General features: G+C 49.7%; 9 protein-coding genes across 9 annotated transcripts; 5 read left to right on the forward strand and 4 right to left on the reverse strand.

Moving 5' to 3' along the window:
* Positions 1-1607: 1607 nt before the first annotated feature.
* On the forward strand, positions 1608-2855 carry KY384_000224 (uncharacterized protein; the record flags this gene model as incomplete). The annotated part of the gene is made up of 1 exon (XM_044808761.1): positions 1608-2855. The coding sequence occupies one exon, from the start codon at positions 1608-1610 to the stop codon at positions 2853-2855; it is 1248 nt and encodes a 415-aa protein (XP_044665514.1).
* Positions 2856-4029: 1174 nt separating this feature from the next.
* On the forward strand, positions 4030-6646 carry KY384_000225 (uncharacterized protein; the record flags this gene model as incomplete). Its single annotated transcript, XM_044808762.1, has 3 exons — positions 4030-4417; positions 4469-6427; positions 6516-6646. The coding sequence occupies 3 exons, from the start codon at positions 4030-4032 to the stop codon at positions 6644-6646; spliced, it is 2478 nt and encodes an 825-aa protein (XP_044665515.1).
* A 493-nt stretch (positions 6647-7139) lies between these two features.
* On the reverse strand, positions 7140-8095 carry KY384_000226 (uncharacterized protein; the record flags this gene model as incomplete). Its single annotated transcript, XM_044808763.1, has 5 exons — positions 7140-7176; positions 7266-7725; positions 7818-7884; positions 7938-7996; positions 8074-8095. 5 exons carry the CDS (start codon positions 8093-8095, stop codon positions 7140-7142), a joined length of 645 nt encoding a protein of 214 aa, XP_044665516.1.
* A 981-nt stretch (positions 8096-9076) lies between these two features.
* KY384_000227 (uncharacterized protein) lies at positions 9077-11536 on the forward strand (the record flags this gene model as incomplete). Its single annotated transcript, XM_044808764.1, has 1 exon — positions 9077-11536. The coding sequence occupies one exon, from the start codon at positions 9077-9079 to the stop codon at positions 11534-11536; it is 2460 nt and encodes an 819-aa protein (XP_044665517.1).
* A 750-nt stretch (positions 11537-12286) lies between these two features.
* Positions 12287-14934, forward strand: KY384_000228 (uncharacterized protein; the record flags this gene model as incomplete). The annotated part of the gene is made up of 7 exons (XM_044808765.1): positions 12287-12307; positions 12359-12371; positions 12450-12839; positions 12903-12983; positions 13037-13110; positions 13870-14095; positions 14195-14934. 7 exons carry the CDS (start codon positions 12287-12289, stop codon positions 14932-14934), a joined length of 1545 nt encoding a protein of 514 aa, XP_044665518.1.
* A 181-nt stretch (positions 14935-15115) lies between these two features.
* ATP2 (atp2, beta subunit of the F1 sector of mitochondrial F1F0 ATP synthase) lies at positions 15116-16943 on the reverse strand (the record flags this gene model as incomplete). The annotated part of the gene is made up of 6 exons (XM_044808766.1): positions 15116-15810; positions 15858-16095; positions 16143-16502; positions 16550-16635; positions 16715-16878; positions 16933-16943. 6 exons carry the CDS (start codon positions 16941-16943, stop codon positions 15116-15118), a joined length of 1554 nt encoding a protein of 517 aa, XP_044665519.1.
* Positions 16944-18452: 1509 nt separating this feature from the next.
* Positions 18453-19566, reverse strand: KY384_000230 (uncharacterized protein; the record flags this gene model as incomplete). Its single annotated transcript, XM_044808767.1, has 2 exons — positions 18453-19078; positions 19131-19566. The coding sequence occupies 2 exons, from the start codon at positions 19564-19566 to the stop codon at positions 18453-18455; spliced, it is 1062 nt and encodes a 353-aa protein (XP_044665520.1).
* Positions 19567-19968: 402 nt separating this feature from the next.
* KY384_000231 (uncharacterized protein) lies at positions 19969-21061 on the forward strand (the record flags this gene model as incomplete). The annotated part of the gene is made up of 4 exons (XM_044808768.1): positions 19969-20056; positions 20111-20438; positions 20492-20669; positions 20726-21061. The coding sequence occupies 4 exons, from the start codon at positions 19969-19971 to the stop codon at positions 21059-21061; spliced, it is 930 nt and encodes a 309-aa protein (XP_044665521.1).
* A 362-nt stretch (positions 21062-21423) lies between these two features.
* Positions 21424-23601, reverse strand: KY384_000232 (uncharacterized protein; the record flags this gene model as incomplete). Its single annotated transcript, XM_044808769.1, has 1 exon — positions 21424-23601. One exon carries the CDS (start codon positions 23599-23601, stop codon positions 21424-21426), a length of 2178 nt encoding a protein of 725 aa, XP_044665522.1.
* Positions 23602-23885: the final 284 nt, after the last annotated feature.

The raw sequence follows: 23885 nt of genomic DNA on the forward strand, positions 1-23885 counted from the left end.
CGGGGGCCAACTGTAGGATCAGCGGCTGCCTACGATACGCATAATAGTCACCACCAAAGAAATGCTCGTCATCCAACCAGAACTCCAGAACATTTTCGACATATAGGCAGACTGTGATGATTTCTGATCCATAGCAAGTGAGAATCCCTCGTGTCCAGGCTTGCCACTGTAAGGCAGCCCACCCATAGACTGATTGTAACGATAGCCAATTGACGCTGGGGAATTCGACATTGAGCTCGCCTGAAACATTAGCAGACGCAGGGATATCTAGCAAGCTGTTGTCTAAAGGATGCCTTTTCCACTGGTGTTGCGACCAAGAGACGCTACCGTCCGGGGCTAGAGAGCTACGGAAGGTCGCATTACCATCGATTGATATGTTGCAGAACCCGCCGATGTGTTCTAGAGGATCTGCTCCCCAGGTTGCCTCTACGCGCGATCAACGACATCAGCCCTTGGATCGTCTTGAGAATACCTCGAGTTCCAATCTGAAATGGTCCGAGGACATGCCAAATCTCAGAGAAGCTCAGCGGATTAGCGGCATTCTTGTACATTATCGACATATTCTTGAGTAACGCTAGATTTATTTTGCGATCAGTCGTAGCTGTGGCGAGATACGAATCTTCACAAATGACATGATATCCTTGCCTTCCGAGCAATTGGCAGCATTCACATTTCAAGATTGGTGCAAGTCAGAGTTGCCTGCCTCTTTCGTTGCATGGAAAGGGGATTTGCAGAGCAAGTGATTGGAGCTAGAAGAGCCGCGACCTCTATCATTCGAGAGAGTCGGGGGAGGTCAGGAGGCCTGCCAAGCACGGAAAAACTATCACCCGCTGTTCTGATCGAATTCGGACAACCTCGTAAATTGTTTCAAGACCTCTACAAACTTGCGCCAACCTCTCTCTTATCACGTGTTGTACGTCGTGAAGCTACTACCAACAGCCCGACCATGGTCTCTACACAAGCTTGAGATCTAATATATCAGACATCTTTCAATCGTTATAAATCTGTTGCAGCAGGCTGCTCAAGAAAATTCAACCTTGCAGGATCTCCTTCTTTGACGGCCCTACGTACTCCTCACAAAACGCTTCTACCAAAAGCCAATATGATGACATAGACAAAAGATAAACGAGCGTATGAGCGCTACTATTACAATGCCCTCTGTTGCGACAGAGCGGCGAAGGTCTTCCTCATGTGTGAACGAAAGATTTCCAGACTTTGACCCCACGATCGAGTCCAGCAGCACATACTTGAGTGCATATCAAGAGCATAGCCCCGTACGTGCGTCTGCCCGGGCAATTAGTCCGGGCAGCGTCAACCGTGCTCTGCGCGCAAGCACTTCCCAGTCACGCAACGAGGCGCACCTAACCTGGGGAAATGGATCGATAAATGTTGCCGGACCAAGGCATCATGGCCCGCAAAAGGGTTTAGGCGATGCGTTCAGGAGCATTCGAAGACGAAGAACTAGTGTATCTGAGGGCGCGCAAGAGCTTGCCGAAGCATTGAAGGCTCCTCTCTCCGTCGAGCTTGTTGTAAGTTTCTGGAAAGAGCGAAAGCGGCGGAAGGAAGCTGACCGAACCGCGCCTTAGGTCCTTTGTCTCATCTGGTATATGAGCTCCGCCCTTACAAACACGTCCTCAAAGTCGATTCTGAACAATTTTCCAAAACCGATTACCCTTACAATCATACAATTCGCCTTCGTTTCTGGGTGGTGTATTTTCTTCGCATTATTAGCGCATGTTTTCCCACGACTCCGCAGCATCATACCCGCACTAAAGCATGGCATTCGCCCTCCGAGTCGCGACGTGATAGCGACTACCGTGCCTCTCGCTTTATTTCAAATTGGTGGGCATATCTTATCCTCCACAGCTACAGAAAAGATACCAGTGTCACTTGTCCATACAATCAAAGGGCTTTCACCGCTCTTCACTGTTTTGGCTTACCGTTTGTTGTACGACATTCGCTACCCTTTGAACACATACCTCTCCCTAATTCCGCTGACGCTTGGAGTTGTTTTGGCTTGCAGCGTTGAGTTCTCAGGCAATCTATTTGGCATCATTTGCGCCTTTGGTGGGGCACTCGTCTTTGTCACGCAGAATATATTCTCCAAAAAGCTCTTCAACGACGCCGCTCGCGCTGAGGATGACGGGCCTTCAGCAGCTTCAACCTCACGCAAACTAGACAAGCTCAACCTACTATGCTATTGCTCTGGTCTCGCCTTCCTGCTGACACTTCCGATATGGCTGTGGACAGATGCTGTTCCACTCTATTCGGCCCCCCTCTCGCTCACGCCTCACATAATTCGCTCTTATCGTCAACCATCCTCAATGTACCTCCCTCTTGAGTTCTTCTTCAACGGAGTCTTCCATTTTGCCCAGAATATACTGGCTTTCGTACTTCTCTCCATGACCTCTCCGGTCACGTACTCGGTGGCTTCGCTTATCAAACGAGTCTTCGTTATCGTTATGGCCATAGTCTGGTTCGGCAACAGCACCACGCCTGTTCAAGCTGCGGGCATAGCCCTCACCTTTCTCGGCCTCTACCTTTATGACCGTACAAGCGATGCCTCGAAAGCGGACCGAAGGGCAAAATTAGAGCTTTCCACCAAACATGAGCCATTGCTTCCTCTCGCAATGAAAGACACTAGCATCACCGAATCACCAGTGGGTTTAGGTCTCAGCAAGATGTTTGGCTCCGCAAGCGGGCAAATAACAGGGGAAGAGAAAAGATCAGATGCGACTGGACCCGGAAGACCAAGAGCTGGAAGTATGAGTGTCAGTCCGCACCCAGGTATGAAACAAGAAGAAACATGGCGGCCTCGAGACCATAGCGTCAATCGTACTGTTACTGTGAGATGATGAATAAATGATAGAATAACAAGATTTTAGAGGAGATGGTCTCCACGAACACGGTGGCCGTTCATGCATATGAGGTTAATGAAGCTAGAAAAGATAGATAAACTCATTTCGGTCAATAATAATTTAATGCTCAAACAACACCTTTGCAGGTACAGTAACGAGAGGCATCCCGTGATAGTATGACCTCAAGTACGCATTGAACATGGCGAGACCATGACTTGATAGCCATCAGCAAACGGAGCGTCCCCGAGATGTTGCCGCCGTTGGTAAGGAAATTTCAACTGCATTAGCCTCTTCCAAAGCCTTCGTTCTTCCAGCTACGACGCGATTTGCTCTTGGATCATCTAGCAGAGGAAATGGAAGTTACAATTTAAGCTTCCACCTCCTACAATAAAAATGTCCGCGAATGAGTTGAGGGAGAAAAGCGAGAACTCTCTGCGGACGCTTGATGAGGGTAGGGCGGAGCTAGGATAAGCTAGCGCCAAAATACGGTGGTCTGGAAGAGGTGATATCCCTAAATTGAGGGGGGCTTGGGAGCATTAGGACCGGGCGTGTGACGTTGCCTTGAGCTGTTAGGATGGGCAATCTGCAACGAACGCGTCCTATTCTATGTCATATTCCTGACACTACGTCTTTCCGGCGAGCAGTGAATGGAAACTTCGCGCCAAAGAGCTTCCTTTCACCCTATCCTCCACCTGCTACCTGCTACCTGCCAGGGCCTTTTGTCCGGTGAGGGGGCCATTACCTCCTGGGAGCGTCATCTCTCCGCCTGACCATGCGCGAGCTGCAACAACCGCATGGGCTTCCATGATATCCAATCGAACTTTGCCAGGTGGAGATACCTGAGATAGTCTGTCCGCTGATTCTGAAAGCCTTCGGGTATGTTTTTCGCCATGGGATTCTCCTTCAGCCTTCCCAAATCCCTGCTTTCTATCCCAATCCGTACTTCAAAATCGTACAGTCCCAGAGATTGCGCCTTGATCCTACTCTTTCCCCAAGAGTGAACCCCTCCAACAGTACGAGATGACTTTGCCTCTCTGCAACAATCAGAGCTATTAGAGATGCCTGCGTATTATCTCCAAGATTGCCACTACTTCTATCGCACTGCTTTGAAGCTGCTATCTATCCCTACCGTGGTTGCACCTGCATTCCATTGAAGAAAAGCTCATTCATCATGGTAGCCCACAAATTCACTAGGCCTGGCTCTCTTGACGGGTCGCTTGAACAATCAAAATTCGAAGGCAGCGATATGGAGCAAGCATCTGCTCAAAGCGTCAAGGAATCTTTTTCGCCTGCCCAACAGGAGCCTTTGGCGCAGGATGGTGTCATTCGGAAGCCCGGAATTACGTTTGCTCATCAAGACAAATTACCAAAGCTGCCGATACCGGAATTGGAAAGCAGTCTGAAGAAGTATCGAGATGTATTGCAACCACTACAGGGGGCAAGAGAGCAGGCAGATACAGCTGCAGCGGTCGAAGAATTCCTGAAGGCAGAGGGCCCTGAGCTGCAGTCAAGGTTGAAGAAGTATGCAACGGGAAAAACTAGCTACATTGAACAGTTTTGTAAGTGAATGTACATATATGAGAGTATCAGTGATTAATTCTGCAAACCAGGGTATGATTCGTATCTCAATTTCGACAATTCCGTAGTCCTAAATTTGAACCCTTTCTTCCTTCTAGAGGACGACCCTACGCCAGCTCGAAATAACCAGGTCACTCGCGCAGCGTCCTTGATTGTCTCTGCTCTCTGCTTCGTTCGTGCAGTTCGCAAGGAAGAGCTCCCGCCCGATACGATTCGAGGCCAGCCTCTATGTATGTATCAATTCTCCAGACTTTTCGGCACCGCACGTGTTCCGACCGATAATGGCTGCCATATCGCCCAAGATGGCGGATCGAAACATGTGGTGATGGCATGCAAAGGTCAATTCTACTGGTTCGACGTCCTGGATGACAATGCAGATCTGATCATGTCAGAGAAAGATCTAGCGATCAATCTTCAGGTTATTATTGACGATGCCGAAAAGACCCCTACTCAAGAAGCTGCGCGGGGAGCGCTCGGAGTCTTGAGCACCGAGAATCGAAAGATCTGGGCTGGACTACGGGATGTGCTCACTAGAGATGGGGACTCCAACAATGCCGAATGTCTCAACACTGTCGATTCTGCCATTTTTATTGTCTGCCTAGATTACACGGAGCCAGCGTCGCCAGCAGAGCTCTGCGGAAACATGCTATGTGGCACGTCAGAAGTTGTCAAAGGTGTGCAAGTTGGGACTTGTACAAATCGCTGGTATGATAAGATGCAGATCATCGTCTGCAAAAATGGGTCTGCAGGCATCAATTTCGAGCATACAGGTGTTGATGGCCATACCGTACTTCGTTTTGCGTCTGACCTATACACGGACACGATTCTTCGCTTTGCTAGATCTATAAATGGCCTTGCTCCGACCCTTTGGGCGTCTAACTCTCCCGATCCCTCAAAACGAGATCCTGAATCTTTCGGAGATGTTTCTACCACACCGCATAAACTCGAATGGGATATGTTGCCTGAATTGTCCACTGCCTTGCGTTTTGCAGAAACCCGCCTCGCAGACCTTATCCAGCAGAACGAATTCCAGACTCTCGAATTTGGAGGTTACGGGAAAAACTTCATGACATCTATGGGGTTTTCACCGGATGCCTTTGTGCAGATGGCCTTTCAAGCCGCTTACTACGGCCTTTATGGCCGCGTCGAGAACACGTACGAGCCAGCAATGACAAAGGTCTTCCTTCATGGACGCACTGAAGCTATTCGTGCAATCTCCCTTGAATCTGCCGACTTCGTGCGCACCTTCTGGGCCGAGAAGTCACCAGCAGAAAAGATTGAGAAGCTTCGCAAGGCCTGCGATCAGCATACCAAGCGCACCAAAGACTGTGCCAAGGCCCAAGGCCAGGACCGGCATTTGTACGCTCTGTACTGCGTCTGGCAACGCGCTGTAGACGAAGATGGCGCCGAAGCCGCATCGAGCAACGGATTTAGCAGTGACGGCTATGCCAGCCCGACAGAAGACTCTACCTCATCGCCAAATCGTCGCCGCTCCCTTAGTAAAGGCTCGGACAACGATGCCAACCCAATCGATAGCTCACGGAGCCCTTCGCGCCGCCAACATCAGCCCTCCCAGGCAATGCCCGCCCTTTTCGCCGACGCCGGTTGGGACAAAATCAACAATACCATCCTATCCACCTCCAACTGCGGCAACCCTGCACTACGCCATTTCGGCTTCGGCCCCACTTCCGGAGAGGGTTTCGGTATCGGCTACATTATCAAAGATGACACTGTCAGTATTTGCGCGAGCAGTAAGCATCGGCAGACCAAGAGATTTGTGGACGCTATTGAGAGCTATTTCCAGGAGATTAGGAAGTTGCTGAGGGGAGGTGGGGGAGGGACGAAGAGTAAGCATGCTAGTCGGGCGAGAGAGGCAGAGAGGGTTGAAGTGTTGGGAAGGAAGGGACGAGTGGTGGGGCAAGGAAAGGAAGTGGGAAGTCAGGATCATGGGGATGAAGAGGTTGAGGATGATGAGGATGGGCTGGGAGGTTGTGAGTAGTCTCCTTTATTTTCTCCCTTTTGCACTTTGCTATGTTGAGAAATTGCTTTGGGGATATGATGCTAATTTTCTGCCTTCAGATGGTTTCTTCGATGCTGGAATGCTGCTACAGGCGCTCAAGGCAAACCAAGACGAGAAGGACCGGCCTAACGAGAACTCATTTCCTCGGCGACCGACCGTGGGCAAGAAATTGACTTTGCGAGAATATTGACGCTGAATGTTGTGTATTTACTCTTCATACAAGTAAACGGTAAATGAAAATTTGGACAGCGGCCATCGGCTTACCCAAAGTCATGTTGCCGAAGCTACGATCATTATCGCTTCTTCTATGGATATGTTTGTAATACTGCGTGCGTGGGACAAAATCCACATTTTACGACAGGGGGAAGTGGCAGACCAAGACGACGAAGGGGAGGAGGAATCTGAGCTTATGAGACTGCATTCGTGAGCAAGGCAATTAAATTCCGATCATGCTGTTGCAGCTTGCCTATTCCCATGGCTTGAGGCGACAAAGCGTTGTATAAATATTTGATCAGAGTGATTCGTCAGGAATACTTGTTAAGACAAGTTCAAGAATCGAAAAACGGTATCATACTACAACTACAAGAACGTTTTGGTCTACTTTCCCCAGTAAATAATGCGATGCTATTGATGGTGCCCATCCGCTCAATGCTTTTCCCTTGGTCTCATCCCAGCATTCCCCATCACACCGGCAAATTGAAGCGCTTACCCTGCAACACCCTACATCAAGAAGTCAGCTCCAGGTCCGTACAAACACTTCACAATCTCGTCTATTGCAGCGACAGACTTTAGATTCAAGGGGGGCCTACTTCGTATAATATATCCAGAAGAAATCCGAGTACAGCACCGTCTGCACCACCCCTGCGATCCATGGTATCTGGTCCACGTAACCCTCAGCAAAATACCTGTACAGCCAATTCGGGATATATAGCGCCCTGTACAGCCCCAACGCAAACAAATAGTGTGTCGTTATTGTCTCTGCTTCGCCTGTCCGTTGCAACATGAACAGTTGCGGTAAGATTGCGACAGATTCAAGCCAGATAGAAAATGCCCATAAGATCTCAGAGATCTCGTATTTGTAGGGAAAGAGGATACCGAGGACGGCTGAGCCGCCTAGGAGATACTCGACTTTAAAGGTATCGATGTTAGGGTCGTGGGTTGGTTTGTAGTCATTCAGCATGAGATAGACGGTGTAGGCTTGGGCGGAGAGGAAGAGAAGCTTGAAGATGGTGTTGTAGAGTGAGCCTGAAGTCAATGTCCAGAAGATGTCTATGTTTGGAGAAAGGGGGTAAGCAGATGTTGCGGATGCGCTAGGGTAGGAGAGGCTCTTAGAGATAAAACCTGCTGACTGCGAGACATACCGAGATATCTGGTCGAGTAGACAATCATATAGAGCGCTTGCGATTTGAAGGATATGCCGGAGCAGCTCTGAATGGCTGTCAGGAAGGGCCAATTGAAGGGGGAGCTCTTGGAGAACGTACATGGGAGGATCGCATCTTTTGGAGGAGGATGAGGATGGAGATGAGGTGGGACAAGTCCGCTTGGATGATAGCATCGTCAGCGCAGATTCTCCAAGCTTGTGTCCTGCAAGAAGTATCGATAGGTATGATTGGTTACCTAGAATGCGGAAAATGTTCATAATTGCGCGAGTATTTGCTTCTTCTCCGCCCAGCGGCGCCTCGTGTAGCACGTCAAATAATACTAGTTATCTGGATCTCCAGGTCTTGCAAGTCAGCCATCAATTGTACGTTCGATAACGTGTACTGGCCTTTTGGAGCTGCCCCGATTTACAATTTTCAACAAAATGACACGCATGGGCTTGGCAGACGCGTACGGCCCGTCTTTCGCCCGTAGTCAGACACATTTAGACCCAAATTCTATTGCCTAATTCGGTACAGTCTTCCAACGCATTGATAGTGAGCTTTGACCGGTGCACCTCGAGCAATCTGGCCGAGAGAGTCCTCGCTGGATTTGCATGGATGCGCTTGGTATATCGACTGCGCGTTAGATTGAGACTTATCACTTTGGCCTTATTAGTGCATCAGCCACATCCTGCGGAACAATAAAGCCGCTGCATGACAGCCGCTAGCGTGGTGCCATCCATATCAGCCTTTCAGCCCATCGTCGCGGCTGATCAGGCCCATAAAGTCAAGTCTTTGTTCGATACTGGTTAGTGCTGTGCGCAACAGGAGCTGCATGACCGCAGAAGTCAGGCCCAGCTCACATTAATTAGCCAATACAGATACCATTTAGACCCCGGGTGCTGCACACCAGCCACCAGTGGCTTCCAGTACTCGATTATTGCGCCTTATGGTCACGGCCACGGCGACGTGTATCCCGGCAATGTTTCTTTGAGACTGCTCTACGATACTGATTCAATGCTGCAACCTACACAGCTTTATCAAACAATTGCCATCTACTCCTCAGTCGCAACCACAATCGTCACAGGTCGAGCAGCTTTGACAAATGCAGTCGACATGTCGAAATAGATCTTCTTGAGAATACAGGCTTATAAAAGATACCCAATGGCTCTATCAAGTCGTGCAGTACATTGATCTACGTTTGGAGATGGATTGAGTACCTTGACCGATACCGCTTGGAACGCCGACCTCGACTGGCAATGTCAGTGTCCTCAACTCAAGGCAAACATCCCGCACAGACACCGCCAGGGTCAGCCAAAAGAACTAAATTCGCAAGAATAAAAAGCGCTATCGACGCCCAGCTCGATGAAATCATTAAGGACATTCTCCCCAATACACCCTATATCCTCCGCACTCCACGAGACAACGGCAACCCAATCTCTAAGACCCACTCATCACCGTACTGGCTACGTGGAACGCCATTAGTGCCTGGCGAACAAGAGCTGCAATATATGACCTTCCGTCAATCGCCAGAGGGTATGCTACATTCCTTGGGGCTGTGGGATGATGGAAACGGAGGTATCCCTGCACCGGAGAGGCCCCTGAGTCGAGCAAGTAGCGCTCATACTCCAGGACAGAGTCAGCCGGTGAAAAAGTTGAATTTCACTGAGTATTTGAACCGAGAGAAGAGCAAGAGCGTAGGCAAGGATGCTGCTCCACAACAGAAAACAAAGGAATTGGCGAAAGGAGAAGCGAACGGTCCGGTTGAACGGCAGCATGATATTGAGCCACATGCTGCAAAGACCAATGGTCAGAACCCTACAGATAGCGAAAAGCCGTCTCGCTCCCCAATTGGGCAAAATCAGCCAGGTCAACAACGTAGAACGGTAAAGCAGCCAGTGGTAAATAGACAGTCTCTTGAACACATGCCACCGGGCGTGTCTGCTACTCCATCGCCACCCGCGAAGAAGCGGCGACTATCCTCTGAAAACAATGTTATCACTCAATTGGAAGAGTCAACCCAGAAGTCACAGGACCTATCCGAGCAGCAGGTCAAGACAGCTGATGATGTTAACAAGTCCTCATATGCCAATGATCCTTCGCAGGAGAAGCCTAAAGCTGCGCCGTACTTAGTTGAAGATACAGATATTACGGCTAGCCGGCCAGCATCGGCCAAGGAAACCAGCAAGAAAGATAGATCGCCAAAACTTCCTCCAATGCTTTCACCGACCCTGCCGACCGCCGAAGCGTACAGGCTACCGCCTTTGCTATCTCCTACATTACCAAAAGACGTGGAGGAAGCGATTCTTGAACTCAAAGCTAAGGTACAGAAAGCGGCCGACCAAAATGCGAATTCTCTAAATCGAGCGAAAAGTCCATCATTGCATGCTCCCTCTGGAACTGATCGCGTCAAGGCGCCTGGAGAAACAGCCAAAGAATCGAAAAAGGGTGTCTCTCCAGCCGCAGCTGATAGGGCAAATCATCTTAATGGAGTCTCAAACCCTTCCAAGCTTCGCGAAAATGAGGATCTCCGACCCACCGAAAAGATGAGAAAAGTATCATTGATTGTAAAGCTAAGAATCAAGCGAAAGCAAAGTCGTCGAGAGCTGAGTCAGTACCTCAATTTGAGACCGACGCCTAACAAGGTGCACTGGGAGAGAAAGATCTCGCCAGAGCACCGTGCGTCTTTCACACCTTCCAAGGAGCCGGCCTTACCAAGTTTGAAACGGGAGAGAATTTGTTTTGAGGAAGGCACGGCCAGGAAACGGCGGCGCGGTTCAGACTCCTCGACACTGCACGCCGAGACACCATTGCCACCAGGATCATCACCACCAACAACTAGACCTCTCAGCGCTCAGAAACCACGCCTAGACGCTCGTCCGACATCAGCCGCAATGCGACGCGCAGGTTCAGGCCAAAGTCTTGCGACAACACCCCAAGGCCAAAGTCGACATGGTACGCCTAGTGTAGCTGACAAAGAATCTCCGTCGAAGCAAGAGCGACTGCGAGTAGAGTATCGTGCTGAGATGCTCCGGCTTGCTAACATAGGTCGAGACCTTAAACACGAAGCTGACAGATACTTGAAGCCTGAAAGCCGCACCGAGGACGACGTTAAGATCGGCCTAGTCTTGGGTACTGAAGCAGTGCTGGCCTTCATTCTTGCGGCTGCGGTACTCGATGAACCTCCTCGACGAGAAGGCTTGCCTGGTCACACGTCACAGTGGAAAACTGTACTACCACTTCTAGGAAGCCTCACCTTCAAAGCAAGCTCGTATCCATACCTTTTCGGTCTCCTCTGCCAGCTCGAAGGCCTAACACGCGACGTGATACATAATTACGAAACAATTCACTTCCGAGCAATTCTTCGCGAACAGTACGCACAGGGCGACGAGCCCCCTTTGCAGAAAAATCACGCTTTCATCAAAGAATATGTAGAAAATGAAATGAGAACTGAGAAGCTGTGGCCTGAGGGCTACGCAAACCTCTGGTTGCCCGATTTGCAAAAACATTTTCCTAAAACGTGGGGAAAGGCAAGACAGGTTCCAGGCAAGGGGAAAGCGCAGGACAGCATTGACTTGAAAGACTACACCAAAGACGGCTTTGCGCTGCCAATGGGCAAAGCAACGAGTGCGATTGAGGGCGTAAACGCAGGCATGTGTTTTCTTCAGGAGCACTGCGAGCTGGAGAAACTGGATTGGAAGGCGAAACTAATCTTGTAGGTGACCGCTACTTTACCAAGCGCGTCACTCTCAACTGCTTGCAACTTGCCGAATGCACCAAATGACCGGCCGGCATGAGGACGCAAGACTAGAAAGAGCAAGAAGTTAAACAGGTCTATTAAGAGATTGAGAGATGTCACCGTTCGCTTGGACTGAGAGTTTTGATGATTACAAGGCATGATTTCTTGAACTACCATATAACCCGGTCTCCAGTATGATGATACTGTGAACCAAGCGACCTGATAGTAAATTGCAATGATACTTTTTCAATGTTCAAACCGTAATTCTCACAGGGGTCAACTATCGCACATTTACTTCCAATTGTGCATGCTATGGAGTATTTCATTCGGATTGAATAGCAACAGAGACCCTTAATGCACATTATCAGACTGCGCACGTGGAAGAATCATCCTCTGCATTCAAAGAGATGGAAGAGTTGCGGTAAGCTCGTGATACCATGTGCCAAGGTGCCAAGGTGCGTTGATTTTTAGGTTGCCAAGATTTCGGCCCGTGCTAAACCGCACGCCTTTCCCAAAGTGGTATTTGGGCTTTCGACAAATGGTATCCAGGCATCCTTAAATTTTTGTTCTTGTCATGCCAGCAGTCATTGTGAAGCACATCTCCTGCTGTAGGTTTGATCAACTATATCATCTTCCATCTTCCGACTTCTTTTGATCCTCCGAGCTGCTCTCTTGAGATCACGGATCTCGGCACCCACCCTTCGTCCGTCCCTTTGAACACTCTCTTACTATGGCTAATGATGAATACGATGTGAGGCCTATGGTTGAGACCTGATATTGCGTCATACTAATATCTGTATAGTTCCTATTCAAAGGTACCGTACTCGATATGAACCAGAGCTTGTTGAGCTTGGGCGGGCTCTAGGCGTGTACTGATCACCCCGAATCTCTAGTCGTCCTGATAGGAGACTCCGGCGTCGGCAAATCGAACCTACTATCCCGTTTCACACGCAACGAGTTCAATCTTGATAGTAAATCAACAATCGGGGTCGAGTTCGCCACCCGCTCCATACAAGTCGATGCGAAGACAATCAAAGCGCAGATATGGGACACTGCAGGGCAGGAACGGTACCGTGCCATCACGTCAGCATACTACAGGGGTGCAGTAGGGGCACTTCTGGTATATGATATTAGCAAACACCAGACATACGAGAACGTACAGCGGTGGCTGAAAGAGTTGAGGGATCATGCGGATGCCAACATCGTCATCATGCTGGTGGGCAATAAGAGCGACTTAAGGCACCTACGGGCAGTCCCTACAGAGGAAGCAAAGGGATTTGCAAGTATGTGCTAATCTTGGAAATTTGCACTGGTGCTACAGAGCAAGTGTGCTAAGTTCTCAATAGGCGAAAACAATCTCTCGTTCATCGAGACCTCAGCCTTGGATGCAAGCAACGTTGAATTAGCATTTCAAAACATCCTCACTGGTAAGCAAAGGCGCCTTGGATCTCAATGAAAACCCGGGCTAATACATCTATAGAAATTTACCGAATCGTCTCAAGCAAAGCGCTTGATAATGGGGACGGCGGCCAGAATCCAATTGGGGAGAGGAAAGTATTGGAGATCAGCAAATCGGCGGAAACAGAACAGAAATCAGGAAAGTGTTGCTAAGACTTTGAGCAGAAGCAGGGCGCTTGTTCAAGAGTGTTACTGACATCTTAATACTCGTATGAAATTGATTTGTCTATTTGGCCTTTTTCCGAAGTCTTCTACCCTCGCGTTTCCAGAAGGAAAAAAGTAGTCTTCCTTCTTACCCATCCGTTCATTCTCTCTATCTTCTACTCGACATTACCATTCTTAGGGAACCGGCCACGCATATACCAGGAAACGTCGGCTCGCAAAAATCCGCAAACAGTTCTTCGTCGGGCGCTGTCGTTGAAAAAGACGAAACTGCTGCTTGCATAGATCCCACCACTTGTCTTGCGGAGGCGTACTTTCTCACGTCATGCTCTTTGTATTATCGCCTTTGATTATCAGAACGCTCGCGAGAATGAAGGCTGTGTCGATAATACACTGCGTTACTACGCAAGGCTTTGTGGACAATAATTAATGGCCACTCCGCCAGTGCCGTTACATTTGAGGTTTCTATCTTTACCTCACCCTTTTCCAGTCTTAACTCTTCACTAACAGACTTTCAAACGCTCAGGATTTCCGGCTGAAGGTGAAAGTGAAAGTGAAAGTGAAAGAGAAAGACTAGTGCCAGGCCAAGAAAGTTGAATGTCACGTGCTCGTGCGGGTCACTGGATGACCTCGCTGCAATTTCCTTCCTCACTCCCAAGATATCAACATGTTCATTTTTCGATGACGAATAAGTCCTTGGGCAAGACACTCTACTCTTCACTCCGCTCCCAAGGGCCCTTCATCAAGTCAAACTCGAATGCGCTCTTCAAGCGTCTCCCTCACCCATGGATCAGAGCTTCAATACCATCCCGGAACCTCGCTCAAGTCCGACCAGATCATGAACTATCTCAGGAAATGTGGTTCACACCATCAGGACCCCCACGTCAAGTCCATGATGATCTCAAATTCAAGGACATGAGTCCACCAAGTCAGCGGACGTTAAAGCTGGGCAAAAGTCGTTCCCCACCTTCCCCTCCGCCACTCCCATCAATATGCAATTCGCTAACAATTTCAACAGCACTCAGTACGCTCCAATCTCGCCTTCCTAGCCTCCTGGCTTCCCCATTGCCACAGAAAATACTTTCCCCCCACATTACTCTCCACCTATTCCCCTCGACGCACCCCCACCTCCCAACAGTCACTGGCAGAGTCCCCTACCATGCCGCCCTCTGGACTGCCCCCATGGCCTGGGGCCGTGTTCCCATCCTCGGAAACGTAAAATTGATCATCATTTCCGAGCGCATGGTAAAACACGGCTCCTCTTCTAACATCACCGACACCGGCACCTCAGTGCACAACGAGCGCCTCATCGTGCGCTGGAAGACCTGTGGCAAGACTAAAGGAAAAGGGATGGGCGCGCTGTACCGAGGCATCGGAGGGAGTGAGCAAGTGGATAAGATCACGGAATGGTTGGGCGGCGACGCGAGAGATGATGAGGAGTTCTGCGGGCTCTTCATCTTCGAGTTCGATGAGGAGGGCAGGATTCTGACGCATACGATCGAGCATGCGGAGGAGAGCGGACCTTTGGATCGGACGAGTAGGGTGGTCAGCGTGACGGATTGGCTGTTGAGTCGGGTCAATGGGAAGAGGAAGGTGCCGGAGATGGCGCTGGGTTGCGTGGAGGGAAGACAATTGCCACCCCGCTCATCAACATGGCAATCTAAACCTGGTTGTCTCGCTCCAGATGATCCTCTCGCAAAGCCTCACAGTTCTTGTCACGCGCTTGCAACAGGCTTCTGCAACGGTGAGGGGAGGTAGCGAAGAGCGAGTGGAAAGGAAGATGTTACATTGTGTTGCCCTAAGTAGATACACTATCCTCCAACAAGATGCGATTACACAGACTCCTTATTCTCATTTGTGGCTTTTGTTCCCATAGAGGACTTATGCTCAAAATGGAAAGCCAATAGAACAACAAGGTCATAGCCTCATGTACAACGGACTAATTACCCTTCTCCAAATCTGCGAGGATCTTCTCCCCCTTTTGGCGCGCAGACTCGAAGTCACCGACCATATAGAAAGCACCTTCTGGAAGATCGTCACCCTCTCCGTTCATGATTGCCTTGAAACTAGCAATCGTATCCTTCAAATCGACCAATTTACCCTCAATACCAGTGAACACTTGCGCAACAGTGAATGGCTGGCTCAAGAATCTTTGCAGCTTTCTGGCACGCTCAACGGTCAGTTTGTCAGCCTCGGATAATTCGTCCATGCCCAAAATGGCGATGATATCCTGCAACGACTTATATTCTTGCAACATTTGTTGCACACGGGAGGCAGTTTGGTAGTGATCTTCGCCTACGACCCTGGGATCAAGCATACGAGACTTGCTGTCAAGCGGATCAACAGCTGGATAAATACCCAATTCTGAGATTCCACGGGACAAGACGGTAGTGGCGTCTAGATGGGCGAAGGTGGTAGCTGGAGCCGGATCCGTCAAGTCATCAGCAGGTACGTAGACGGCCTGCACCGACGTAATGGAGCCTTTGTCTGTGGTGGTGATTCGTTCTTGCATGAGACCCATGTCGACAGCGAGGGTGGGCTGGTAGCCGACGGCAGAAGGAATGCGACCTAGGAGAGCGGATACCTCGGATCCAGCTTGTGTGAAACGGAATATGTTATCAATGAAAAGTAGCACTAGATCGGTAAGCACAAAGCAATCGAATGGCGAGAAACAAGGTTACCATCTTGGCCTTCCTCGTCTCGGAAGTACTCAGCGACGGTCAAGCCTGTCAGAGCCACACGAGCGCGGGCCCCTGGAGGCTCGTTCATTTGTCCAAACACAAGTGCGACTTTAGACTCGCCGTCAAGCTGGATGACTTGCGTTTCCTGCATTTCGTGGTATAAGTCATTACCCTCGCGAGTGCGCTCCCCGACGCCTGTGAATACAGAATAACCACCATGAGCCTTGGCAATGTTGTTCTAGTATCGTTAGCATATGATCCGAAGAGCCTGTGTTGATGTCGTACAATCAATTCCTGAATGAACACAGTCTTGCCGACACCAGCACCACCGAAAAGACCAATTTTACCACCACGAGCGTATGGGGCAAGCAGATCGACGACCTTGATTCCCGTGACAAGTACTTCTGCCGAAGTAGATTGGCTAATGAACTCTGGAGCATCGGCGTGAATCGGCTTCTTCAGGGTATGTTTGATAGGTCCTCGCTCATCAATTGGATCCCCTGTGACATTGATGATGCGCCCAAGTGTGCCGGGTCCAACGGGGATCATAATTGGTGACCCCGTATCACGAACAGAACGTCCTCTGACCAATCCCTCGGTGCCGTCCATAGCAATCGCCCGAACAACGTTCTCACCGAGATGTTGCTGACAGACATGAGCATAAGTTTCGGCCAGCGATTGTATGTACTCACAGATACTTCGAGGACGAGCTTCTGGCCAACATTTTCGGTTTCTAAAGCGTTGAGAATAGGTGGTAACGAATCTGTATCAAACTTGACTAAAGGGTGGAAACTGGGTCAACGGTCCATAACCTTCGCAATCAAGCGGCTTCCTGTCTTGTGAGGGGTTTTCCTTACCGTCGACAACAGCTCCAATGACCTGATGTATTTTGCCATCCCCAACAGAGCTTGCGAATCTTGCCCCTAAAGCGGGCGTAAGGTTCTTTCTGATCGGTTGAAACGCGTGTCGAGCTGGTGTAGGCCGTGGCAGTGAGGAGGTTCGCAGAGCTCTTGAAAGGCCGCTGTTACAATAACTTGGTTAGCATGGTCACGAAACTGCATCAGAAGCTTCTGACCTCTTCCACATAATGGACGTTAAGAGCAGAAAGTCTAGAGGGAGTGGAGTGGAAAGGAATGTGAAGCAATTGATATGCAAACAGCTGTTAGGGAACGAGAAGATGTCGGAAGTAACATTTTAGTCTTGGCGCGCTAGCAAAAATCGCCTAAAAGTGTAAAGAATCATTGCTACATGCCCAACTCCGAGTTGCTGTTGCCAGCAGATGCGACCCAATTGATCGACACAGGCGACGTGGAGCTGCGACTCTCTCCTTCGAAGTAGTCCCTACCTATCGCCGTCGTCACCACCCTAGCAGCGGCCTCCCAACATGCTCCGGTCGCTCCCTAGAGCACTTCGTAGCTCCTGTCCTTCGAGGACTCTTCCAATACATCCACTTCCCAGCACACCGGCAAATCCGATTTCAGCATGCTTGAGGTTGCGATCGTCATTGCAGACGCGATTGGCGACAACTCACGCTATCTCGAATCCAACTCTAGCAAATATTGAGAAGAGATGGGAGACCATGCCTCCCCAGGAGCAAGCTGAGCTTTGGATGTCATTGCGGGATCGGATGAAAGGCGACTGGCATGAACTGACATTATCGGAACGGAAAGCTGGTATGTGGCCCTGTCATGCGCTGTTGAGAATAGGAGAACCTTAGGAAATGGCTCCGATCATGCAATCTGGAAGGACAATGACTGCGCAGTACCCAAGCACGCAACGGATTATATCAAGCTACATCTACAAAGTGTGTGATGCTAACGCTCAATCTCACCAGCGTTCTGGATAGCATTCGGACCCCACGGTCCCCGCTCCGACTATCCCCCAGGAATGGACATGTATATATTCAAATGGACAACGGCCGCTGTTGCTCTCGCCCTCGTCATCTTCGTTGTAATTGGGCAGTTTGCAAGGGAACCTCCGAAAACAATGAATGCACAGTGGCAGGAAATGACAAACGACTATCTTAAGGTAAGTGATCTCTGCACGCCCTCTTCGGGCCTAGTGCATAGATATTGCTGCCTCAGGCTTTCAGCCTCCCGGATGCTGGACTACTTAGATCTCCTCGCTGACATATGCACCCCATCACAGAATCAAAAGACGGAGCCAATAACGGGAATCTCATCAGAGGGTTACACAGGTACGATGGTGCAGAGTAAACCCAGAAAAGGAGGAGTTCCATCAGATGATGACGAGTAGTGGTATTAGATACTGGCGTCTTGCAAAATTAGTTGATCATTAGAGAGACGGTGTATGCTATGAAGAAGGTACATATTCGACTTGAAGCTCCGCTTTGAAGCGAGGAATTTCTCCCAAATTACAAATTGCATTATTTTCTGAATCCACCAGAGCCTAAACCCAGCCCTGCACACTTTTATGTCTTCGAGGTCGCCATACCGTATCTGTTCGTTGTCTATTCGTAGTGGAATGCAGCTTAACCGAAATTCTTCAACCATGATCGTATCGTCGTTCATAAGATGTATGGTGCCGCTCGCAAGCCATTTTGAGGTCGCTAGCCTAAAAAGATCGTCTTCCTGATTACGCACGCCCCTGCAAGGGCAAGCTCCTCTCCATTCTCGCTCCCTCGCCGCGCCTCATGATCTCTAAGCTTCTGGGAAAGTACTCCCTCAATCCTAATTTACTCCTTAGAAATTGGCCTGTCTTCTCCAATCGCTTAATGTCTCTCCCAACTTGCCAGTTCTCTCCTTGTGATACTCCTCCATTTTGCACATGAGGAGCGTCCTCGGGATGTGTGCCCCCTACGCCACCATTCCCAGTTGCGCTGTCAGAATCCTTCAACCGCATCTTAACCACGTCCATCATGCATTCATCCAATCGTGCGTAGAAGTCTGCGCGCGATGCAGAGTCTGCGTCGTTGTTCCAGCCTTCATCTCCGCCATGCGAGTTCAAATTGCCGCCGAGCTTGATAAGGAGCTCAAAAGCAAGCGGGGAGCCGCCGGGCAGGCGCGAGAGCTCCTCAACTGGTGGGATCAATTGCGCCAGTGTAGAAGCAAATGTTGCGGTAGGAAGGTGAGTCGAGACGGAATCCTGCAATCGGTGTAGGTCATGGTTCAAAACGGTCATTTTGCGGTCGAGTTGGTAGTTGAGCGTAGCGGCAGCGGCAGGGTCAACGTTCATTGCTGAAGAGATCGAGGGAGGCACGTCTATGGAGATAGCGTTAGCAGACTCAATTTAATTGGAAAGTAGTGCGCTTACCGGCGCGGAGACCACGTTTGTCGATCCACGCGTGCATGTCTGCGCGCTCGTCCTCCAGTGTTTGTAGACGATAGGCAGCGTCTTCCACCTGCCCGCGGAGGTCTTCTATCTCCTCTTTGTAAGGCCGGATTGCGTCATTGAAGGCTTTGGTCAAGGGGTCTGGCGCCGGGTCCATGCTGCGGCCTCTTGGTTCTGGATCGTGAGTTGTTTGCAACGGAGCTGGATGCATTTGGCTGTAAGATGGTTCGCCTGCAGTAGCTGGTCGATATGTCTGCAATTTGTCCTGAGAATTAAAGTCTGAAGAGTATTGGGTATCTTTGTAAGGTTGTGTAGGGGAACTGTCTACATTGTGCGGCATCGGGCGCGAAGGCATGGGGAGATCGCCGTGATCTTTGGATGAGCGATCCCTCGACAATCGGCGAAGCCAGGAGGTCATGTTAAAAAGAAAGGAAAGCTGGCAATGAGCGGACGGGCCGGTAGAAGAGTCGACCCAGGTTCTCTCTTAGCAGACACGAGGTTGGGGATGTTAAGAGGATGGAGAGGTTGGGCGGAAAGCGGAGGCTGGGGCCCTCGGGCCCTACCCGAATCGGGTGACTGGGCTTCCGAAAAGATCTGGGCGCTAATGCACGGCTGTCGCCCGGCCCGCCGCGAGACCTTGATCCACGCCGGACTAAGACCTTTTTTTCGTCTCGTCTGGTTGGCCACCCTTATTCAATATCAAAATCTTCGGCTGGTGAAAAAACGATACTCGGACGCGCATGATGCATTTGACTCGGTAGCTTACATCATACACTCACACAAGTCTCCAATCGCGAGACATCTCTGCAAGGCGGCCAGGATGGCGCCCGCGGTAGTGGAAATCGCTGCGCAATCTGCAGCCAAGGACTTCAAGACAGAATCGGCCACAGCGAGACTGCTAGGATCAGGTAAATGACTCCTGAGGCCCTTCATAGACTTATCCTCAAAGCTGACCTGACCAGGTAGTGCTGGCATCGCCGAGTTGGCCATCTTTCATCCTGTGGACACCATAGCAAAGCGATTGATGAGCAATCAACAGAGAGTAAGCTCTATATCACAACTGAACCTAGCAATCTTCAAAGACAAAGCACATGATTCCGCTGTCCGAAAATTTGGCTCTCTTTTCCCTGGGTTAGGCTATGCAGCAGCATACAAGGTTCTGCAAAGAATTTATAAATACGGTGGACAACCCTTTGCAAAGGACTATCTAGCAGCACATTACGGACATCAGTTCGACAGAACTTTTGGCAAGGGTAATGGTAAAGCTGTCATGCACGCTACTGCGGGAAGGTGAATTGCACAGCAATCAGCTTCAAGAGTAGCAACGTGTTGACTTGATGTAGTCTTGTTGGGATAGGAGAAATTGTTTTGCTACCTCTAGACGTGTTGAAGATCAAAAGGCAGACAAATCCAGAAGCTTTTCGAGGTCGAGGCGTGGTACGAGTCTTTGCCGACGAAGGCTTTGGTCTTTACAGAGGTGCAGGTTGGACTGCTGCGAGAAATGCCCCCGGATCTTTCGCTGTTTGTCTCTTCCTTCCAATGAGTATTCTGACACAAATCTGACTTTGAATGCTTAGTTATTTGGTGGCGCAGCCGCAGCAAAGCAGTATCTGTATAAATTATCGGACTACAACACCGCCTCCTATCTACAGAACTTTGTTGCCTCCATCGCTGGCGCCACGTCCTCGATACTTGTCTCTGCGCCCTTAGATGTCATCAAAACTCGAATCCAGAACAGAAATTTTGAGAGCCCCGAGTCCGGCTTCAAGATCATAGGTAGTATGATGCGTCAGGAAGGTTTCCGGAGCTTCTTCAAGGGTCTCACCCCGAAAATACTCATGACTGGACCAAAATTGGTTTTCAGCTTTTGGTTAGCACAAACTTTAATTCCTGCTTTCAGCAACATTGTATAGTCAGCTGGCTTATATGTATATACATTGTAATTTGTTAAGGTTTGTTCATTAGCATAATCAAATAAACATGGCTACTGCAGACTATCGAGCAGAGTAGGAGCAGTCTCATGTATACTCTGAGATGTCGTGTGGGGCTTATTAGATAGTGGGAAATGTTGTTTACGCCATTTCTGCTATGTGTCAGGGTCTAGGTGGGCGAATCACTTATATGTGTCGTTTTTCGTTGGTTTAATAATTCAAGAAGAAATAAGAACGCGGTTATAGCAGACGATTGAGCAAAGCGGAACTGGTTTCATTGGTATCTAGAAATGCTGTTTAAGACTATACTAACGAAAGAATTGGGGTAGCCCGCCGCTGCGGGCCTACCCAGAGGCGTGAGAGGCCGAGGAGCGCTGCCTGAGTTGGCTCCGAGAGCCAGACGGACGGTTGGCGAGGGGGAGGAGCGGGATTGAAGCGTCTGGCGCTTCCAGCCAATCATCCTCGTCTTGCGTAGTCCACTTGACAAACAGGGCTTGTACAAGCCCTGCGACACAGGAGACGAGGCAGCAAAAACCGAAGACCACACCGATTGTAGCCCAATCTAGGCCTGGGCCCAGCCAAGGAAGCCTGAAGGAACTAAACAACATAGCAGAAGCGACCGTAACCACCAACGAGGCAACAAGTTGCCAGGCAGGCCAAGCCCGCCGGCCAGGGCCAGAAGCTTGTTGCAAGCGCGTGACAAAGATTGTGAGGCTTTGCGAGAGGAACATCTGGAGGAAAACAACCAGATTTAGATTGCCATGTTGTTGAATCGGGTGGCATTTAGCATGAATACCTCCGTCTGGCGTCATTTTGCAATTTTTCTTCATTGAAAAAAGGCAGAAAAGAGAAGCGGCAGCCAGGATCGAGCCACGAATCAAAGCTAGAGTCCACATAGTTCTGGTTTCCCAGCGAAGCGGTCTGATTGGAGCAGGCACGTTATCGTATGCGATTGGTATAACAACCAGATCGCCGAATGTAGCCATAATAGAGACGCCAGGTCCGCTAAGAGTCTCGGCCCAATTGAGGTACCAAAGAGTATAGAATAGGATAGCATGGACTGAAATAGTCATCCGATATGCGATATATGCCTGCAATCTTGAGAACACTAGTCTGGAGAAGCCAATTGCATCTGTCAAAGCTCTTAAACCTGGGGTGATTAGGACCATATCTGCGGCTTGTCTAGCAGGCGAACTCGCGGTCTCGAGTGTGATTCCCACATCTGCTTTGACGAGAGACGGTGCATCGGTTATTGCATCTCCAATAATTGCTACTGTCGCCCCGTATCGTTGTAGTGCTTTGATAGTCTCAAACTTTTGTCCGTGTGAAAGCTCTGCGAAGCCGTCTGCGCACATGATACGAGCCCCTGGTTCCTGGGAATGGGTAAGTATATGCGTAAGTTTGGCGGAATGGTGAATCCTAGAGCCCATTCCTGCCTGGATAGCTGCCTCTTCTGCGACGTCAAGGGCATCTTTTGTGAGCATTCTGACATTCAAACCCAGGTCTTTCGCTTTCTGAACATTGAAATCTAGCGTATCAACCGACGGCCAGCGCGAAGCTTCGTTCCTTTCATTCATAGTCATCCTTGAACAAGTCAGTTTCAAGTCATACATAAAAAACCTGGAGGTGTACCTTTCAACGCAAAGAACATTAACGCGGGCGAGAGCTTCCATTGAGAACAAAGTCCTGACAATAGTCTTCTTTCCGATCATGGATTTAGCCTGAATTCCGACAATGATTATGCTGACTCCCATCAGACCAAGAGGGGCGCCATTCGCAGTAAGAGCACCAGTAAATCCCAGCAAATCAAGCAATTTGCCATTCATGAACCACTTCTGGCAAAATGTGAACAAAAAGCAGATAATGGCGAGGTACAAGACGCCCATTGCAATGGAGTTGATAAGTGTCAAGTAGGAATTAGTCCTGTGAGTTTCTTGTGCAAGTGCCCTGCCGAGCATTGTATCATTGCCTGTCGAGGTCACTTCCATAAGCGCATTTCCACTAGTCAAAATTGCTGATTGACGGATGGTTTCGCCAAAGCCTCTCAGTACGACACCGGTTTCACCTGATAAGCCTGACATGTCGAGTTCAAACTCAGTATTGGAGATAACAAGTCCATCTGCAGGCACCTCAGAGCCGGTCACAAGTTTGACGATATCTCCAGGGACGAGGTTGCGGGAGCGTATTGTTTGAGCAGCTGAGTCCCGGAGAACAAGGCATTTGCGTTTCAGAGAGAGTGCTTTGTAGCTTTTGTTTGCATGCAGAACCGAAATGAAAAGTCCCAAGAGCAAGAAGCTCGAAGATATAATAGCGGAAATGTAGTCACCGGATACCAAGAGAAGGATGATGTTGAATTGCATTGTGTGGGCAAAGACGCCTTTGGAGTTGGCGATGACGCTTTGCATCGTACGAGCCCAGGTTGGCGTGAATTGGTTGTAACCGTGAACCTTGCGGGCCTCTTGCACCTCGTTCTCTGTTAAACCGGGATGGCGGTCCAATTCATGACGAGTAGGGCCTGGCATCTTGAGGAGCTCGTGCTGAGCGGCAGCTGAGGGAAGTCTAACAGCTGCTAAGCGACAGTGAGCAGAAATGAAGAGCTGCTAGGCGGTAGTTGAGTAAAGTCGAACAGCTGCTAAGCGGCAGTGATCAGAGATGAAAAGCTGCTAGGCGGTAGTTGAGTAAAGTCGAATAGCTGCTAAGCGGCAGTGATCAGAGATGAAAAGCTGATAAGCGGCAGTTGAGGGAGGTCGAACAGCTGCTAAGCGGCAGTTGACAAGTAATGGAGAGCGTCAACACGGCAGTTCAG

Source organism: Bacidia gigantensis (assembly GCF_019456465.1).
Source record: "Bacidia gigantensis strain McMullin 20006 chromosome Unknown contig_49, whole genome shotgun sequence".
Classification (NCBI taxonomy): domain Eukaryota; kingdom Fungi; phylum Ascomycota; class Lecanoromycetes; order Lecanorales; family Ramalinaceae; genus Bacidia; species Bacidia gigantensis.